At 43.1% G+C, this 22,002-nt stretch overlaps 1 protein-coding gene across 1 annotated transcript in view; it reads left to right on the forward strand.

The window, feature by feature from the left end:
• Positions 1-461: 461 nt before the first annotated feature.
• The window catches only part of KDM6A (lysine demethylase 6A), a 112,925-nt gene continuing 91,384 nt past the window's right edge, over positions 462-22,002 (forward strand). Inside the window, exons 1-2 of the mRNA XM_073566066.1 lie at positions 462-1,124; positions 1,227-1,290. Of these exons, the coding sequence (XP_073422167.1) occupies positions 961-1,124; positions 1,227-1,290 (228 nt within the window). The 5' untranslated portion in view covers positions 462-960. The remainder of the gene's footprint in view (positions 1,125-1,226; positions 1,291-22,002) is intronic.

Genomic DNA, 22,002 nt, shown 5'->3' on the forward strand with positions numbered 1-22,002 from the left:
GCAGAAGAGGTCATCTAGCCAAATTGCATCCCAATCGGAAGTGTGGCTGTTGCTTCCTCTCTGATCCTTTGTTCCCCCCCTTATGAATAATATGGAGCCTCTGCTAACTGCTTACACAGGGCAGCACCCTGGAGGTCAGGCCAGGAGCCATTTTAGGACCACAGGCAACTTCCTAGTCCTGCCCCCTGCCTCACTAGCGCGGCTTTGACGTGCCGCTTCTCCCTCACTTCAGTCCAGTCCTCTAGCCTATGAGTGGCGCAGCGTCCATTGACAGCACGGATACCCTCCCACATGCTGCACAAACTACAACCTAACCTGCTGCCTCCGGCAGCTTTTCATTGGAATTTGTAGTGATTGACAGCAGGTTAAGCCAATAGAAAAGAATGACGTCATGACCACGCCTCAAAGTAGAAAAAAAGCAGCAGGGTCCTAATGAGAGGGAAAAAAACGAAGAAGTTGCCTGAGTCCCGGGGACCTCAGCGGGAGGGAAGGAGGGGGAGATGACGTAAGTCAACAAAGGTCACGTGTCCCTAGCGCCGGCACACTAGTGGCTGCGTGAGGCGGGGCGAGGCGTGGCCTTTGGCAAGAGGAGAAAGTGGGCGGGGCGAGAGAAGAGCGGCGGTGGCGGCGGCGGGTAGCGAGTGTGCGTGCGCGCTGCTGAGCGAGAGAAGTGCGTGTGTGCTGCGGGCTGACACAAGTTTGTGCCATTAATTGCGGGGACTCCGCTCGTGTGCACGGCCAGTGTGGCCGGACGCACCATGTAAAACTACACAGAAAGCACAGTGTAAACAAGACATGACTGACGAGGTCTCTCCGGCATGAGGCGCCCCGCTAGCACTGGGGGATGTGGCGGTAGTCGGGGGGAGCGCGCCCCACAATAAGGCGGTGTGTTTACACACCCGCGGCAGTGACACGCACGGTGTGCGCTCTCCGTGGGACTGCCGGTGACGCTGCGTTTCCATGAAATCGTGCGGAGTGTCGCTCTCCGCCGCAGCTGTGCTCGCTGCTGCTGCCTCCCTAGGTGATGAGGAAAAGAAAATGGCGGCGGGAAAAGCGAGCGAGAGCGAGGAGGACTTCCCTAACCTGACAGCGGACGAGCGAGGAGCCCTGGCCGGACTCGACAGGTTGGCGGCCTTGTTGTGTACTTGTCCCCCGCTCCCCACACCCCGTGTGCCCCGCGCACAAGTTTCCTGGTGTTTATTGTGATTTCTCTTGTCCTCCCGCAGCCGACTCTATGGATTTCTCAGGCTTCATGAAGATGGCGCCAGAACGAAGGCCTTGCTGTCTAAGGTAAGATGACAGAGGGCGGGCGGGCGCTGCTCCCATGCCGGCCTTTGTCGCTCGGCAGCGCCAGACAATGTGTGTCCCCTACTGGGGGCCGCTTCTCTCCGGCGCTATTCGTATGATTGCACCCAAAGTTGTTTTCGGCTTTTCGCCCTGTTGTACATCCCCCACTCCCCTCTGTCATTTAGTTTTTAAGTAATGGCTGCTCCTCCCGGCCCAAGATGGCGGGACAGGGAAGAGAGAAGAGGGGAGGGAAGAGAAAGGAGTCACCAACAATCTAGTGACTGTACGATCGTGCCCAGCGCTGAGGCTGGAGAATGGGGGGCGACATCTGCCATCCTCTTCATCAACCTGTAGCTGCCTGGGGAACAAAGCCTGGGCTCCTGCTGGAAAGTCCTGGGCGAGTTTGACACATGTCTGCTGCACAGGGCAGATGTGAGGCCTTTCCTCCACCAGTGCAGCTGTCATGGCTGTCCCACTGGCCGCCCATGCCATGGAGCTACTACAGGGCAGTGCTAGGGGCCATATGCTCCCTGCCTTGATGAGCATCGCTTAGGGTATTAATGCTTTCTATAGGGACGTCTTTGAAATGTACATTAAGGGGGTTGAATCGTCCAGAGCACCAAGTGCCCACTGTATAGCTCAGAGATGTGTAGTTTAGGGCCGAAGAAAAGTACAGAAGATGTCACTCCAGGGGACACCTGTCAGGCAGCCGCTGTGCTATAGTCCGTGCTGCCGTGGGATCGTACTGTGGGTATAGTGTTTGATCCCAGTGGTCCTGGGAACTGTGACCGGACCCCTATATGATGTGTACTGGATAGATTTAATGCTGATCATACTCGTAGCTGTGGTCTCCTGATGACGCTGGGTCCCAACATTCTAGTTTACCACTGCATGACTACTTGGCTGTGTTCCCACGTTGCATATTTGGATTGCGGAATTACACTCTGATCTTCCAACGCATTGTAAATGTTACCAGCAAAGTGAGCCTTAATGAAACCCCATCCATGTTTTTTTTTTGTTTTTTTTTTTTTTTTGTGGAATCGATAGACATTGCCTTAAGTTTTTTTTTTTTTTTTCTTTAATTCACATTGTGTCCATTTCTGGAGTGGATCATTCGATAAAGACCCTAAAGTTACAGGTTAAATTGCCGTCTTGCAATTGGTGCTTTTTCGATACTTTTTGGCAACAAAAATGCATGAATAAATGTGGGAAATGTTCATGATTTGCATGGACTTCTTACAGTTGTCTTGTTTCCGGTTATCTTCATGCAACTGTGTTTTGGTCAGATAGTTTTTAGCAATCTGAGGTACGTTGGTTTTCCACCTAGAGCTAGTCTAGTATTGGACATGGGGAATTTGTCAGTTTCGGGTCAGGAGCCCTGTGGCCTGTCCATACATCATGGTATGAAATGGGATCATATTTCACGGACTTCTGAATAAAGCTTTACAATCTGATTCTTTGGCCTTCATATGAATACATGGTGCCTAATAATATACGCTGAGGGTGTGTGCACACGCTGCGGATTCTGCTGCGTTGTACAGTACCATTAAAATCAATGAAAAACAAAAAACGCTGTGCACATGCTGCGGATTTGTCCGCGCGAATTTGCTGTGTTTTCAAATCCGCAGCATGTCAATTTGTGCAGAATCTGCAGCGATTTTTACACCTGCTCCATTGTACAGGTGTCAAACCGCAGGCTTAATCCGTAGGTCTTTTGAACTGCGGATTTTGCCAAATCCGAGCTGAAAAATCCACAGCACAATCCGCAACGTGTGCACTTACCCTAAAAGTCTGACAATTTGTATAACTTTCACAACATTTATAAATCTCTCCCTTTCAAGAACTGTTTATTAATAAACCTACAGGGCCTGATTGGTTCTCTTTCCCTGAGTATATAAGCAGCCATAAATGACTTCTGTACTATGCTAGCAGATGTGGGAGTACAGTGTGAGTGGATTTTGCAGGACAATCTGATCGCTCTTGCATATAAGGTAATGGATTCTGTTCTGACATCCACTAGTATACAACGCTTCACCTAACACATCCCCCTCCGGCATTCCCAAATCCAGTGGGGTACGTGAAATGGTCTGCAGCTTGGATGTGCATTGGCATAGGTTTTTGCACAGAATTCCTATAAGATTGCAATTGTGATAAACTTTATCCACCATAGGAAAAAATGTTGCCGCCGTAAAGCCTAGCCTCACTCAGCTGTCGTATGTGCCATTCGTTGTGCCTTCACATTGCACTATAAGCCTTCATTACAATCTCCTTAAGTTTACATCTGTAAAGGCTGCAATCAAAAGTTTAAAATTGATAAGTTGTAACACCGTGGATTTTATACTAGGAAGAGGCACTATGGACAAAAGTATTAAAGCTAGAACGAAGGTTTGGAGCCAGGTGCTCTCATCCAACATGAATGGCTGGTCTCACAGATGCTCTTCTGGATGGACAAAAATTCCCACACACTCCAAAATCTTGTAGAAAGTCTTTTCAAGGATGGCAGCTGTTATAATAAATAAACTTTATTTTTATATAACGCTAACATATTCCGCAGCGCTTTACCGTTTGCACTGCACACATTATAATTACTGTCCCCGATGGGGCTCACAATCTAAATTCCCTAACTGTATGTCTTTTGGAATGTGGGAGGAAACCGGAGTACCCAGAGGAACCACGCAAACACGGGGAGAACATACAAACTCCATGCAGATGTTGTCATGGGTGGGTGTCACGGTGCTATCCACAGAGCCACCGTGGTGACCAGCTCCAAATTACCTATGAGTTTAGAATGGGAGGTCATAATGTAGGTGTAATGTGTGTCCCAATACTATCGCCCATATAGTCTATGTGGCTATTCCATAGTGTATAAATGGTACTAATAAATGGAAAGTTGCAGTGAATGTACAGCCACTTTTCTGCTATTGGGGTGCAAGACCTGAGACTGGTCCAAAAATATTTCTGAAATAAATACACTGGGGAACGCAATTTTTTGGGAGTTAGGTCAGACAACTGTTCTTAATTAATTTTTGGTTGCTGAATCCAGAAATGATCTCAGTTTTTCTCTATCACGTCAAGTTTTTGAACTATACGATTTTTGTCTTCTCAAAAATATGTAAACTACTGTACCTAAAAAGTTTTTTTTTTTTAAATAGTACAAATATGAACAAAAAATGAAATATATAAGAAATAGGCATGACAAATATGTTTTTTAACACTATCATGTTTTTTTACAAAGGATATATATATATATATATATGCAAGTATTTAAGGTAAAAATGTACATCTATAGCTTTTTCTGGAGTGTTTAACTTGATGACAATCACGTTTGATGCTCCAGCAATAGTCAGCCATCATATGTACATCCCATCTACCCTGGTAACTGTCTTCCATAACCTTCAAATCTTGGTGAAATCGTTCACCTTGCTCATCGCTAACAGCACCAAGATTTTCCGGAAAGTTGGCAAGATGGCAATGCAGAAAATGTAGTTTAATACTCATGTTGCAACCAAGCGCTTTGTAGCTCTCCAATAGTTTCTGAACAATTTCTTTGTAATTACTTGCACGTGTATTTCCAAGAAAGTTCTTGACGACGTCTTTGAATGATAACCAAGCATTCTTCTCAAGATCTGACATAGTCCCGGTGAAATGTTCATCTTTGATGAGCTGTCGAATTTGTGGACCATCAAACACACCAGCCTTGATTTTTTCAATGGACAGTCCAGGAAGTGCCAACATGATGTACTTAAAACAGTCGCCGTCAGTTGGCAATGCTTTTACAAATTGCTTCATGAGACCTAGTTTTATGTGCAGAGGTGGGAATAGTATATTCTTCCTGTCAACAAGTGGCTGATGTAGAATGTTAGGATCTCCAGGTTTAAGACCAGATCTTGGAGGCCAATTCGACTCAACCCAATGCTTTTCTCGAGCTCTGCTATCCCACATACAGAGAAAGCAGGGATACTTTGTGTACCCACGTTGCTGACCAAGAAGGAAGCAAACCATTTTAAGGTCAACACAGATGATCCAATTGTGTGTCATATTTCAATAACTCAATAACTCTCTTTACATCTCCATGTTCTTCACGAAGAGAGACAGAATGCCCAATAGGGACTGCACCAAATAAATTGCCATTGTGTAGAAGGACACACTTAAGACTCCACTTTGAGCTATCAATAAACAGTCGCCATTCATTTGGATTGTACATTGAAAGCCCTAATTCTTGTAGTAAACCAGGAATATTATGGCAAAACACAAAACCGCTGTAACACCGAAAGTACTGCAAAAATGTACTTTCTCTAGTACGAAAGTATGATACCTTCGCTCCTTGTTCAAGTAACTGTTTCTCATTCAGCCTTGATGCTAGTAATTCTGAAGCTTTTTTGATAAGCCCAATTCACGTGCTAAATCATTTAACTCGTGCTGATCAAATCCCTTACGAACTGAATCCTTGTGACTTTCAAATTCTGCATCATTGCTGTCACTCAGAACTTCAAGAGATGGTAGCTGTTCGAAAACTGGCACTGGGATTTCAGCTGAATGAGGCATTGGTCTGATAGCTGACGGTAGATTTGGATATTCTATTTTACTTTTATTTTTCCTGTTAAATCCTGATATTTTCACTAAACAGAGGTAACAGTCTGTGGAATGACTTTTTTGCTCTCTCCACACCATGGGGATACCAAATGCCAACTTTTCACGTGTTCCTTTGGTCACATCCGTAAACTCTCGACACACTGCTTGCACACTATGTGAGGGGCCCATGGCTTATCTTGATCACCGAGTTTTACTTTAAAATATGCAAAATATGCTTGTTTGACAAATGCACTGATGTTTGCCCTTTGAACTGGAATGGTGAAAACACCACAAATATAGCAGAAGGAGTCAGGGTTGTTTAGGCATTTACGACGAGAGGAAGAAGGAGCAGACATGATCTGAAACAAAGGAAATATGTACATAAGTAAATAAAACACTGAGATGGAAAGTTACAAGCTTTGAAAACTCACAAAGAAAAAAATCATAAAAGATACAGTGCCTACAAGTAGTATTCAACCCCCTGCAGATTTAGCAGGTTTACACATTCGGAATTAACTTGGCATTGTGACATTTGGACTGTAGATCAGCCTGGAAGTGTGAAATGCACTGCAGCAAAAAAGAATGTTATTTCTTTGTTTAATTTTTTTTTAAATTGTGAAAAGTTTATTCAGAGGGTCATTTATTATTCAACCCCTCAAACCACCAGAATTCTGTTTGGTTCCCCTAAAGTATTAAGAAGTATTTCAGGCACAAAGAACAATGAGCTTCACATGTTCTTTTTCCAGCCTTTTCTGACTATTTAAGACCCTCCCCAAACTTGTGAACAGCACTCATACATGGTCAACATGGGAAAGACAAAGGAGCATTCCAAGGCCATCAGAGACAAGATCGTGGAGGGTCACAAGGCTGGCAAGGGGTACAAAACCCTTTCCAAGGAGTTGGGCCTACCTGTCTCCACTGTTGGGAGCATCATCCGGAAGTGGAAGGCTTATGGAACTACTGTTAGCCTTCCACGGCCTGGACCGCCTTTGAAAGTTTCCTCCCGTGCCGAGGCCAGGCTTGGCCGAAGAGTCAAGGCTAACCCAAGGACAACAAAGAAGGAGCTCCGGGAAGATCTTATGGCAGTGGGGACATTGGTTTCAGTCAATACCATAAGTAACGTACTCCACCGCAATGGTCTCCGTTCCAGACGAGCCCGTAAGGTACCTCTACTTTCAAAGCGTCATGTCAAGGCTCGTCTACAGTTTGCTCATGATCACTTGGAGGACTCTGAGACAGGCTGGTTCAAGGTTCTCTGGTCTGATGAGACCAAGATCGAGATCTTTGGTGCCAACCACACACGTGACGTTTGGAGACTGGATGGCACTGCATACGACCCCAAAAATACCATCCCTACAGTCAAGCATGGTGGTGGCAGCATCATGCTGTGGGGCTGTTTCTCAGCCAAGGGGCCTGGCCATCTGGTCCGCATCCATGGGAAGATGGATAGCACGGCCTACCTGGAGATTTTGGCCAAGAACCTCCGCTCCTCCATCAAGGATCTTAAGATGGGTCGTCATTTCATCTTTCAACAAGACAACGACCCAAAGCACACAGCCAAGAAAACCAAGGCCTGGTTCAAGAGGGAAAAAAATCAAGGTGTTGGAGTGGCCTAGTCAGTCTCCTGACCTTAACCCAATTGAAAACTTGTGGAAGGAGCTCAAGATTAAAGTCCACATGAGATACCCAAAGAACCTAGATAACTTGGAGAAGATCTGCATGGAGGAGTGGGCCAAGATAACTCCAGAGACCTGTGCCGGCCTGATCAGGTCTTATAAAAGACGATTATTAGCTGTAATTGCAAACAAGGGTTATTCCACAAAATATTAAACCTAGGGGTTGAATAATAATTGACCCACACTTGTATGTTTAAAATATATTAAAATTTAACTGAGCAACATAACTTTTTGGTTTGTAAGATTTCTGCATCTGTTAATAAATCCTGCTCTTGTGTGAAGTTTGAAGGCTCTAACTTATTTGCATCTTATCAAACCTGCTAAATCTGCAGGGGGTTGAATACTACTTGTAGGCACTGTACATAAATTACAACTAAGCGCCCAATGTAAAGAGAAAAGCTATCACAAATCCTATTTATTCCTACTATGATACATTTTTTGTGTAAAGATATTGATAATTATGACGTATTGGGAGCTGTACACACCTCTCACCACACTGTCTCAGTTGTGACTACTCTTACAAGTTGCCACGTAGCTCTATATGAGTCGAATTGTACTCAGATAACAAGTCTTATTACAGAAATCAGTGCAATTGTGCTTCTATGGCAGGTAAGCTGAGGAGGAAAAACTTGACGTGATAGAAAAAAACTGACTACATTTTTGGAATCAGCATGCCAATTTTAGTATAAATCAGCTCAAAAACCTAACTCAACAGAAAATTTTTTTCAAATTGTTCCCCAGTGATATTTATGGTGGAAAAACTACATTAGTTTGATTGTGTAAATATGGTACTTTACTTTTAGGTGAATTTCATGGTTAGAAAATACAGAATGTATTAAGTTGTCCAGGTTTCCTTTAAAAAAAACCTGGCAATTCCACTTTGTTTTTACAGCATTCACTTTGCAGTAAAATTGCAGTAAAAATAGTAACTTATACAAATCAGTGATTTTTTTTTTTTTTTTATAATTTTTTTTTTGCAAAAAAGAATAACAATGAGATTGCTTCAGTTGCCATATTCTGGGAGTCGTAACTTTATTTTTTGGGGTTGTAGCCCTTTTGTATGTTCTTTTTTTTTTTTTTTTTTTAAAGGGTAAGCTTCATTTTGTATTGGTATTGTTTTGGAGTTCATACAATTTTCTAATCTTTTGATTTCATTTTTTAGGGCGGGGGCGATGGATGGTTTGAAATGACAAAAAAAAGTTATTGTGCCCTTATGAGTCTTATAAAAAAGATAAAAAACAAAAAAAAAAGTTTTATTGATATGCTTCTGAATGGACTCTGGGCACACAAAAACAAAGGGATGTGGTTAACAAGGAGCAAAACTTAAGGGGGTTTTACACTAAGCGATATCGCTAGCAATATCGCTAAAACGTCACTGGTTTTGTGACGTTATAGCGATATTGCTAGCGATATCGCTATGTGTGATACTTACCTCCGACCGGCTCTCCCGCTGTCCATCGCTGATCGCGCGAGAATGTCCGGCTCCATTTCTCGTCGGGCGCTTCCTGCTGATACTTCCTGCTGTGACGACGAGCGACGCGTGGAGGCGGGCGGGAGGACGCAGGATCGCTGTGTGTGAATGGTAAGTATCGTGCGCTGCGTCGCTGCTGCATCGCTGTGAGGTCTTTCTGTATGAAAGCTCACTAGCGATCATTTAGCGATGCACCAGCGATCCTGACCGGGTCGGATCGCTGGTGCATCGCTAAATGTAAAAGGGCCTTAAGTCTGAGTAGCCTTGCTGCTATCGTTAGTCAGTTGTCCTCACTCTGGACCATGTGTGGTCAAACATGATTTTTATTTCCGTGTTGATGTTCTGCATATGGGATAAATATTTTTATTAGCTCGAGCATTTATGCATGTAACGATGCCAAATACGAGTATATTCATTTTTGATTACCTATGCAGGTACATCATCATTGGTGTAGTAACATGGCAAATACTCTATTGGCGATCCATGGTCACGTTGCACAGAGCAGCAATGGGTAGCTTTAGAAACTGCCCCCTTAATTTTTTAAATGCCACTGTCACTATTGACAGTGGCATCTAAGAGATTAAGCTGTTGTGGTCATCACTACTTCTGATTACAGCATTTACACTTGTGTCCTGGCAGTACATTACAGCCATCACCCTCCCTTGTAGAGCGAGTTCAGCTCATATTGTGACAGCACACCTTCGTAGCACATGTACAGAACAAGGTTTGAAGGGGTTAAAGCAGCAAGACATTTCTAAAGTGCGATATGTCCATAATCGTGACCCGTGGAATAAACCGGATGTAATTTGTATCACACATTGAGCCCTGTAAAGCAACAATTGCAGATATTTGCAGCTTTTATGGCACCTTTGTTCATATTTTTACTCTTCCACTAGGATTGGCAGGTGCGTGTTAAGCCACAAAAGCTACTGGAGAAGCAGAATTGTAGTACCTGTAGAGCTTTAGTCCCAGTCTGCTGATCCAGTTGTCTCTGCTCTTTTTTTTTTTTTTCCTTCCAAGGTAGCCACATTGTCTTCTGGTCGGTTGCTTGTTTGAATAAATTAATTTGAACCAAGGTGTAAGCATGAGCAAATGGGTTATCTATAGCCCCTATATATAGTTTATCTACTGTCTAAACTATATCTGCTTAAAAGATGTATCTTAAGTCATTTAGTTGAGTAGGATGACAAACATATTTTCTTCTTTTAGTGTATCCTTTTCTATTGCTTATATGTAAAATGGATCTCTGCAGATTTCACTACACACGTTTTTACATAGATTTATCAGAACTGATGAGGCTGTATATACCTTGAAAATGCCTTTTAAAGTGTACTGTTAGTCCTAGGTTTACGACGGTCGCGAGTTACGTCGTTTCGTGGTTAAGGACGCTTTATACGACACCTTATTCCGACTTACGCGGTTTTGCGTCGTAAGTTGAACTACGTGCAACTACGTGCAGCGGCGGAAGAATACAGTCCAGTACTGCACACTGTACCCGGTTACACGAGGAAGACGAGTCTCCTGCACGCCATAACGCCCTTCATTATGGCTCCCAAACGTAAGCCAGACTCTTCTGATGCCAGTGCATCAAAGAAAAGGAAGGCCATCACCATGGAGGTGAAAGTGGATATCATAAGGCGATCTGATAAGGGGGAAACACCAACAGAAATTGGCAGGTCATTAGGACTTAGTCGTTCGACTGTCGCTGCGATTATCAAGGATAAAGATCGAATCCTTGAACATGTGAAAGGATCTGCTCCTATGAAAGCGACAGTGATAACAAAGCAGCGTAGTGGGCTTATTATTGAGATGGAAAGATTATTGGTGCTTTGGTTGGAAGACCAAAATCAACGCCGTATCCCTGTGAGCCTTATGGTTATTCAGGAGAAGGCTAGGCGACTGATTGAGGCGTTGAAAAGAGAAAAGGGGGAAGGAAGTGAAAGTGAAGAATTTGTGGCGAGTAGGGGTTGGTTTATGAGGTTTAAGGATCGTGCCAATTTCCATAACATTAAAGTGCAAGGTGAAGCTGCTAGTGCTGATGAGAAAGCAGCAACTGAGTTTCCTAAAGCATTGGCTGAGATAATTGAGGAGAGTGGTTACTGTGCTCAACAAGTGTTCAACGTGGATGAGACAGGCTTGTTTTGGAAACGTTTGCCTAACCGTACGTACATCGCCAAGGAGGAGAAGTCAGCACCAGATCATAAAGTCGGCAAGGAGAGACTGACTTTGCTTCTTGGGGGCAATGCTGCTGGCGACTACAAACTGAAGCCCATGCTGGTGTATCAGGCTGAGAATCCAAGGGCACTCAAGGGCATTTCGAAGGGTCAACTACCAGTCATCTGGAAGTCTAATAGGAAGGCATGGGTGACACTTGCAGTGTTTGACTGGTTCACCAACCATTTTGTGCCAGGTGTGCAGCGGTATTGTACCTCCAAGGATATCCCCTTTAAGGTGTTGCTAATTCTGGACAATGCCCCTGGACACCCTGCCCATCTGGATGACTTTAACCCTAATGTCAAGGTGGTTTACCTTCCACCTAATACCACTGCCCTAATACAGCCTATGGACCAAGGAGTCATTGCTACATTCAAGGCCTACTACCTCCGAAGGGTCATTGGTAATGCTTTAGCAGCAACTGAAAAGAATAAGGACTTGACTCTAAAGGACTTTTGGAAAACATACAACATCCTTGATGCTGTGAATAACATTGCTGATTCCTGGGATGAGGTTAAGCAGACCAGTATGAATGGTGTGTGGAAAAAAACATTTTTTTCCCCGTTTGTGAATGATGTCACAGAGGTCCAAGAGTCAGTGACTAGTGTCATAAAGAACGTTGATATGAGTAAGACAATGAATCTGGAGGTGGAGGAGGATGATTTCACAGAGCTACTGGCATCTCATGGAGAGGAGTTATCTGCTGAGGACCTTATTCAACTGGAGAAGCAGATGATAGAGGAAGAGGAAGACATACCAGCCCCTGAACCTAAGAGATTTACAAGGTAGGGCTTGGCAGGAGGTTTTGCCCTGATAGAGGAAGGGTTGTCAAGGTTTGAGGCTGAGGATCCCAACATGGAAAGGTACACTAGGGTTGCCAGAGGAGTCATGGATTCCCTTAGGTGTTGCAAGGAGATCTTGGAGGAGAAGATGGTCTCCTTCCAAACTAAGGCCTGTTTCACACTTCAGTTTTTTGTGTCAGTTAAAATCCGCCAAAAAGGCGGAAAGCGGATCCGTTCCTAACTGATGTGAACGGATGCCACCGGATCCGTTTTTTTGATGGATCTGCCGAATGAAGAATTTTAAAGGAACCGCTGCCCGTGAAGGAGAGAGAGAGAATTTTTTTTCTCTGTCCGCCAGAAATGATTTCAGGGTTAAATGTCCTCCTGACTTCATTCCTCCGGGCATGCGCTGTATAAAAATGCGGATCCTTCAGTACAAAAAACGTTACATGGTCCGTCCAGGCATGTCGGCGGACGCAAAAAAAATTGATGGATCCGCAAAAAAACGGATCCAACGGATGGCCATCCGTCAAGATCTGCCGGTAATGCAAGTCAATGGGGAAAAAAACGGATCCGCCCAAAAAAAGGCGGATCTGTTTTTCCTGCAAAAACGGCGGATTTTGCCTGATGGCCAAAATCGGAAGTGTGAAACAGGCCTAACCTGCAGCAGTACTTAAAGAAGGTAGAGAGGCCTGCAACAGATCCTGTACCTCCAGCACCTTCTGCAGCTTTCTCCCAATAAGCCTGTTCTCTCTTTGGAATTATCTTTGTTTATTACAGTACTGTACACTGTTTATTACTGTTACAGCACTTACAGTACAGTATTTCAATAAACGTACTGTACTGCACAATATTTTACTGTACCTGTTTATTGATAATTATGTAAGGTACTGTGTTTGGATAGGCTGTTTGCAGTACTGTACTGTTATTATGGTACAGTACTGTATGAACGTATGGTCCGACTTATGTCGAAAGTCGGTTTACGACGCCGCGTAAAAACGGATCAACGTCGTAAGTCGAGGACTACCTGTATATCCTTGACTTTATGGACGGCGATTCTGCTGCCTCTACTGCTGCGACGGGGCGGGACTTTCGGCATCATTCTGATTGACAGCCGTCTTCCCCCAATTAGGCAGCGAGGATCCGGCTATCAATCAAAATGTTAAAGTCCTGCCCTGTCAGCGGAGCGGATAAAGAAGCCTCCGCTTTGTAGATGTGACGTCAGCAGAGGCTTCTGAATCCCCGGCAGGAGGGGAAGAATGGCGCCATGCACAACAGGTAGGTAAGCTGCAATTACCTGCCTGTTAGTGCTTAGGTACATTTTTTTTTTTTTTTCTCTCTATAAAGTCCCTGATATACCCTTTGAGTTCACATGAGTGTATAAAAATTGTCAGTTTCATTGAGAAAAGTGGGAGGATTTTTTTCTTAGTTGTCATTCGTATGCTGTTTTGTTCAGCTATAAATCATTTACAGGACCATTTGCAGTTTCCTATGTTGTAGAATTGCGATGTATCCATAAAAATCGGATGCTATGTGGTGGCTCGGTACTGCATCCATTTTTTGGGAATGTTTACGCACCCATTGACCTTAAGTAGTGTTTCTGATTTACAGAAGAAACTATAGCAAGCTGCAATTTTTTTTTCCCACACATGCAGATTCGGTCAGTGAATAAAATTGCTCATCTGCACTGCCACATTAAATATTTGTTAGAGTGCTGTACATTTTTTTTTTTTTTTTCAGACAGCATTGACACCGAAAATAGTCGTGAACAAGCCCTAAGAGTGGCTATATAATCCCTTTTGTAAGTTTCAATGTCTAATAATGCGCATTTTATGAGTTCAGCTCTAATTGGACTCATAAAATACTGATTTTAATTTAAGGCTTATATAACCATTCTGGCATGGATTAAATGAAAGTACGAACAATAGCCTCATCAGGTCTAAGAGATCTGTGTAGTTATGTATACAGTTTGTAGAGAGGATAGCTGGTGACTGATCATGCTTAACATTGACATATGTAGGATGTCAATCTTTCACGTGATTAACAGAACTGTGAGACTGAGGACTGTGCAGCCGTGGTTCTCTCTGTTGTCAGACTACTGTAATTTATAGTATAGGACATGATATTTTCTGCTCCCACAGGTTTTTCTGGGGTCATATTTGGATGCCGCTCTAGTAAAATTCACCTATGTTTATCACTCTGAAAATTTCCCTGACCATTAATAAAGTGCAACTGCTGTACTGTAATTGAGGTCTCCTTAAAGTGAACGTGACTCCATTATAGTGACACATTATTTTCTAATCTGTTGTCTTCTCACTGCAGAATTAGGCTAAGTGCACACGTATCGGAACTCTCGCGGAAATTACCGCGAGAATTCCGGAATTCCAGTCCGCGGGAAAATCGCATTTTAAATTCCCGCGATTTTCCCGCGGAAAAACTAGCATTTTGCAAGCGTAATTAGCTTGCAAAATGCTAGCGTTTTCCAAGCGATCTGTAGCATCGCTTGGAGAACTGATTGACAGGTTGGTCACACTCGTCAAACATAGTGTTTGACGAGTGTGACCAACTTTTTACTACTGAGGCCGCCTATGCAGCATCAGTAGTAAAAGATAGAATGTAAAAAAAAATAAAAAACGGTGTTATTCTCACCCTCCGACGTCCCGCGCATCCGTTCCCAGTAATCCTTTGCGAAAATGCCCGCGATGACGTCCGTTCTCGCGGGATCGCGACGTCTCGCGGTTATTCGCGATGACGTCGCGCGAATGACCGCGAGAACGGACGTCATCGCGAGCATTTTCGCAAAGGACTACTGGGACCGGAGCGGGAAGGCTGCGCGGGACGCCGTAGGGTGAGAATAACAATATTTTTTATTTTAAATTCTATTTTTTACAGGGATATGGTACCCAAAGCCCGGAGGACAGTCTCCTCTCCTCCGGACCGTGGGTACCATCCGCAAATGTTCTGCTTACTTTCCGCATGTTGTGCACAGCCACATGCGGGAAATAAGCGGAACAATGCATTCCTATGGGTGCGGGATCGCCGCGATTCCGCAAATTAATGAGCATGCTGCGTTTTTTACCGCAAAGCGATTCCGCCGCGGTAAAAGCCGCAGCATTAGCACAGCATTGCGGAATCCCATAGGAATGCATGGGATGCTTATTTTTCGCGTTTTCGCGGCAAAATCGCGCGGTTAAAACCGCTGTTGAAACACGAAAAAAATGCAACGTGTGAACTCAGCCTTAGTGTTTCTGTACATAATTGACTTTTATAAAACAGGAATATTGACCCTGTTTCAGAACGTAATGAAAATAGCAAGATTATGGTAAATACAATGTCTTTTTTTTGTAAAAAAAAATTATATATTTATATTACAACGATGTGGAAAAATAAAGAATCTTGAAGACAAACATGTTTACGATCATTTCTTGATGACACATTCCCATTAAGCTCAGTCTGCAATATCATTTTGTACAGAATATGGTGAACTGGTATTGGTGTTAATAGCATGCTCCATTCGTGTTCATGTTTTTCTCTTATGTATTATCTCTTTAGCACAAGGCCTGAAGAGGTGATATAATACTTTTATCCTAGAAATGTTTTATTTTTTTTTTTTTTTGAAGTTTTTGAGGGTTCACATAATTTTATATCATTTTTTTGGTTATGTAAATATAGAAAACAAATTTGTGTTTTTTTTTTGCATTCTGACTACATTTGAACTTGTATAACCTGGTGTATTCGTTAGGTTATTACTGTTGTGTGGATCCCTAACATGTATAGATTTTTTGAGATGTATATTCAATAAAATGTATTTTATACTACTTTTTTTTATGTTTTAATGTACTTATTTACATAATGTCATCCAGTAGGTGAAAGGAACGCAACTCTTGGAACCATACTTTTTTTTTTTTTTTTTTTAGAGCTGAATTTTTACTGTAACTGGTGCCTTTATAGGAGCCTCAATTGCAGAAAAAGCATCCCTTGATTGTGTCATAAGTCACTTGCAGAACTGATCTGTATTTGGTAAGACACAGCAACTGTGCTGAATCCAGCATACACCCACCGATCATGCGATCACCAGGAACAATTGAAGTAGTGGCATTGCCACTGCATTTATTCAATATATAGTGCTCATTGAGTGCTAATTGGTCACAAACAGCGGTAAGCTGCTTCTGTGGGCTCCCGACCATTTGACAAGCAGAGATTCAACTTGCTTTTGCTAGTTTGCAGGAGCGTTAATGCTGCTAGATTGAAGGCTACATTATCATCCAGTTAGGGTATTGTGTATTTAAATGAACACACTAACTCCTTGTAATTTATACTCATTTGACACTCCTTCAAACCTAATGCTGTAAATTTTCTATTTGTAGTGATGGGGTCCTCTCCATGGTTCCTATTAAAGGAAATCTGTCAGTAGGTTTTTGCTGCAGGGGATACTATCCCGTCATCGGGAAGGAAGGGGCTAACAGCTGATAAAGGTCATTGACGGCATAGTCCCTTTTTTTCCCCCAAAATATTTTTTATATAATGAAGTTTATATATTTTTCCAATATACTTTCTATATTTAATTTCTTTTTAAAAAATGTTTGCTTTGTCATTCAGTTGTGTCCATTCAGTGGATATAAATTTGTCCTGCTCACATAACACATGGGTCTGTTAAAGTATAATGATTAGAGCTATGCTTCAGTGTCTGACATGGCAAGGGTGAATTTATATCCACTGAATGGAAACACAAAGGGTTTCTATAGAATGACTGCAAGCGGAGATCTTAAAAATAACGAACAGATTTTTGAAGATACTTTCATTAAATCATTTATTTTAACCCCTTCCTAAAATGTGCCGTACATATACGGTGCTGCGGGGGCTGTGTTCCCGTAAACAGTATATGTACGCCGCCGCGATTGGTGCAGTGTGAGCTTTGTGTGAGAGCTGACATCCTGCAGCAATGCCCACGATCAGTGCTTTCACCGATAGCGGGCTTTTAATCCCTCTGATGCCGCCGTCAATAGTGACAGCAACCATCGAGGAGCATCGCACAGGGAGGCAGCTCCCCTGTCTGCTCCCATCGGCACAACACGATGCAATGGCGTTGGTGATCCCCGGCTGTAGGATGGCCACGGGGTTCCTTCAGAGAAGTTGGATTGTGAGCGCCTGCTCAGAGCAGGAGCTGACATGCCTCATCCCATGCCTGTCAGACACTCCTCTTATGCCCTGGAGTGCAGAATGTATACACAGCAATAGGTGGAATTAAAACGTAACTTTTAGTCTGTTGAATAAAAGACCTAATAATTATGTGTCACCCAAAGTGAAAAAAATAAATAACAATGCCAATTCAATAAAGGGTCCCTATCAAAAAGGGAAACCACCTAAAAGCATTACAAAGGATGTAAATTGTTGCCCACGATAGTCTGTAATATAGGTAACAATATATCTCCAGGATACAGCAACTAATAAATCACAGTTTAATGTCTGAATGCCATAGCCTAGTTGCACACATATGCTGACAAAAAAGAGCCAGGAAATGGCTACATGTATAAGCCAAAAAGTGATATATAAATAAGGAACAGTCTCACCACAGAAATGTAGAGCCGGGAGTCATCAGAGTCCTGAATCCAACAGCGGTCCCTGGTAGATAACGGTGGGAAGACAATACCCTGTCAAATCCCTATGGGGCTAGCAGTAATCTAGTCCCCAAAACTCCCACCCTAACAAGGGCAGTCCACAGCTCACCCTATAATACACATGCCCTACACTTTCCCTAAAAAAAGGGGGGGTCCAAACGCGTTTCATCCAAGTAAACTCTTCAGGGGACTAACTTGTTATAAAGTGCCATAACTAGAGAGACATAGGTCCTTCTACTCTAGATGCTGTCTGCAAGAAAATGAAGTAAAGGGGGCATATTTGTAACGTTTGTCACTTATGTGTAATCACACATAAGCACTAACACCTGTCACCGCACCTGTCAAATGTAGCAGGCATTATAAACATACTCACTCCCGATATCTTAATGACATATTGACGACATACGGAGCGTCCACCATTGCTCACATTGATTTCCCGTCTGTGAGACGCACGCTAGCGAGCTCTGAGCCGCTCCTTGATACGCTAGCGTCACTTCCGGTTTCGTCAAGCTGTGAGACACTGGCGTCACTTCCGGTGTCGTCAGTCTATGGGGCGCAACCATAAACTGTGTCCGATTTCCGGACTACACACTGGCGGGTGCAACCCACTTACCGGGTGTGCGCTCCGGCCTCACAGGCCAACAGAGTGCAACCACAAAAAGTGCCCGTTATATACATTGGCGGGTACAACCCACTCAACAGGCGTGACCTCCGGCCACACAGGCCAACAAAGTGCCCGGTCTCAAAACAGTGAAACACGGGCCGCCAACAATGGTCCGCTCAGTAATGTTCATAACTTCACTAACATACAAAACCTCCTGCTTACCACTGGGTCCAGGAGTGCACAGATCATGTCAATCAAATATGTGCAGCTTCCAGTATGAACACAAGCAAATAAGTGGAGGAAAAATAAAAATATAACATCAAAGACAGTCACAGTGGTGACATAATATATATAAGAAAGAAAACATTAATGATAACTGGAGGCACCCTATACATACAAGACATACAAAAAGGGGAGGAGTTACAAAGAAAAATATATATATTCAAATCCTAATAGAAGGTGACAAAGAGATTTAGGCATAGTAGTATTTAAGATGTTTTGTAGGTAAATCCATTAGCAATCAAAGAAGGAATTCAAATGAAACAACCATAGTTAATCTGGTCATTGAGGCCCTTTTGGTGTGACCGTGTCCAAGTAAAAAATCCATTTAGCCTCCTGTTGTAGAAGCAACTGATCCCAGTTGCCCCCCCTCTGGGGTTTAAATACTTTGTCAATACCAGTAAATTTAAGATGTTCAATTTGGTCATTATGTACACTGTGGATGTGTCTAGAAATTAGGGTGTCCATCCTATGTGTTACATCACCAACATGCTCCCCCATCCTCTTCCTGAATTCGCGGATAGTTTTCCCCACGTATTCAAGTCCACAGGTACAAGTGGCCTTGTAAATGACACCCTTAGAACTACAATTCACAAAATGTTTAATGGAATAATTTCTTCCCGTTAAATTACTCTCAAAATTCCTACCTACACCAATGTGTTGACAAGCAACACAGTGACCACATTTATGACAGCCAACAACGTCCCTACTAAGCCATGTTTTAGTGACAGGAGATGAAAAATGACTATGTACAAGTCTGTCATTTGGGGACCGAGCTTTTTTTTTAAGGTTATTTGGGGATGGTCACTCAAAAAGGGAGAGATATCATTATCCATCTGTAAGATGGACCAATGTTTTTTGATGATATTTCTCACTGGAATGGCACCATTGTCATATGTTGTAATAAATCTAAGGGTGTCATTCTCCGATTTGTTCTTATTGTTTGAGTTCAATAACTCAGAACGCACACAACTCTTTGCTCCTTGGTAAGCCTCTTTCAAAACACTCTTGGGATAACCCCAATCCAGGAATCTAACCCTCAAGTCCCTGGCCTGGGACTCAAACATAGAAATATCAGAACAATTTCTGCGAACCCTAAGGTATTGTCCCTTGGGGATGGCTCTCTTCAGATGTTGGGGGTGATGGCTACCCCAATGTAATAAGGAGTTAGTGGATGTGGGTTTCCTAATATGTAGAGGTCACAAATTCTCCTTTTTCATTTTTCTCATTGAGGATATCAAGGAAGGGCAATCTTGATGTCTCAATCACAGATGTAAAGAACAATCCAATATCATTTTGATTAAGTTTGGCCACAAAATCACTGAAATCCTCAACTGAGCTTTTCCATACAATGAAAATATCATCTATGTACCGTGTCCTTAGCTCAGGGACACGGCACATAGATGAACCATCCAAAGCGTCATTTCCAAAAACTGTCGTCTCCTCCCACCAGCCGAGGAGGAGATTAGCGTAAGCTGGCGCACAGCGACTCCCCATGACGGTCCCCCTCAGCTGGTGGTAGATCTTACAATTAAAAAAAAAAAAAAATTACGTGTCAGACAAAATCGAAGGAGTCTTAAGTACAAAGTGGTTGTGTTCTTGGTATTGACACCCTCTCATGTTCAAAAAATATTTAACTGCCTCCAAACCATGGACATGAAGAATTGACGAGTATAAAGACAGCTTCACCAGCGATCAGCACCAGCTACGCCGAGCGCGCGGCGTCGCTGTGTACTTTAGATACCAGCGTGCTGATGCAGGGAGCTGGTAACTAAGGTACACATCGGGTTTCTAAGGGACGTGCGTCACTTAGAAACCCGATGTGTACCTTAGTTACCAGCTCCCTGCATCAGCGCGCTGGTAACTAAGGTACACATCGGGTTTCTAAGTGACGCACGTCCCTTAAATACCCGATGTGTACGTTAGTTACCAGCTGATCGCTGGTCTCCCGCCTGTCACGCAGCGGGAGACCAGCGATCAAAGAAATGTCCAGGGCTTTCCAAGAGCGATCAGTGATACCGGCAGGGGGGCCGGTCGCTGATCGCTGTCACACACAGCGATCTCGCTGGTGAGATCGCTGTTGTCACAAAACTTGTGACTCAACAGCGATCTCGCTAGCGAGATCTGTGTGACGGGGCCCTTAGGATTAACCTCAGCAATAGAGTTCAATAATCTAACATCAGGCAACATATCCTCCAGAATACCCAGTTCTGAGCTCATGCGGGAGTCTTGGTTTTGAAAGAACTTTTTCCACCTAATTTTACGTAAGAATAAATTCAAGTCCTTCACTGTCCTAAAGAGATCAAAATCTGTATTGGGAACAAACGAAAGCCCTTTACTCGAAACAGATTTTTCAAATTGGTCAATAACCCTATCTGAGAGATTAATTATTTGGATCCCCTGACTAGGAGATGGCACATTAAATATATGGTTCGCTACTTCTTGACTTGTGGTGGTCTGTTCCTGAGGGCATAAACTTGATCTAAAAAATGTCCACTGGGTGTATTCTCAGACCTATCAGCGGGTCCCTGGGTACCACAACCTCTACCTCAACTCCTATTTCTCATTCTCCGAGAAATCTGTGTCAGTGGATGAGAGCTCAGTTTCTCTATCTGGGGGGCCAGTACATGGAGTTAATACTAAATAGGCTTTATTATCCTTGAAATTTTGAACGTCATGTAGATACTGTTTGTGTTTTCTCTCTTTAAGATGATACTGATAACGGTCAATATGTGTTTGGAGTTTCGTTTCCTTAATTCCAAAATCTGTTTCAGTGGAAAATTTTTTAGTAACTTCAATATGCTCCTTCAGCTTCTCGTTGAGAAGGTTTAAGGTGACTTTCTGTTCCTCAAGCAATAATTGCATGAAATGTAAGGAGCTCTCGGTCGCCTCCCGTTCCCACTTGTGCATGAAGGCTGGATTTTTATGTCTACTACCTGCTGTTAAATTAATTCTAAGACCCCGCGGTACAATTTTAGCCTTAAGATAACTCTCTAAACTTCAGACTTTCCACCAGGAAGCAATCTGGTCCCTTTAGAGACCATCCTGCAATGCAGAAGCATTGCAGAGTATCAGATCAGCGATCTGTCACTGTACAGTTGATGTCGCATCCTGGGACAATGTAAAGTAAAAAAAAGAAAACGTGTAAAAATATAAAAAAAAAAAAAAAAAAAAAAATAGCTGAAGAGCCCGGCGCTGCCCAGACAAATTATAATGAAAATAAATATATATATATATATATATATATATATATATATATATATATATAGTAAAGCTGAGTGTAGAGCCCCGCCCACTCCGCATAGCCACATTTACTATAATATCCCACATCATCCCGTCAGCCAGAGCTACCGGACTACTACCGCTAATGTCGCACATCGTCCCGTCAAAGCCAGTAAAAGTAGAATAGTGAAATTTCACAGAATCATGGTTCACTAAGATCCCAGGTTTTCTACTGATCAGGCTGATAGTCTCACTTATCTGCCACCATAAATATTAC

The sequence above is a fragment of the Dendrobates tinctorius genome, unplaced genomic scaffold (assembly GCF_039654945.1).
Source record: "Dendrobates tinctorius isolate UK_male_01 unplaced genomic scaffold, ASM3965494v1 ptg000016l, whole genome shotgun sequence".
NCBI classification, from domain to species: Eukaryota; Metazoa; Chordata; class Amphibia; order Anura; family Dendrobatidae; genus Dendrobates; species Dendrobates tinctorius.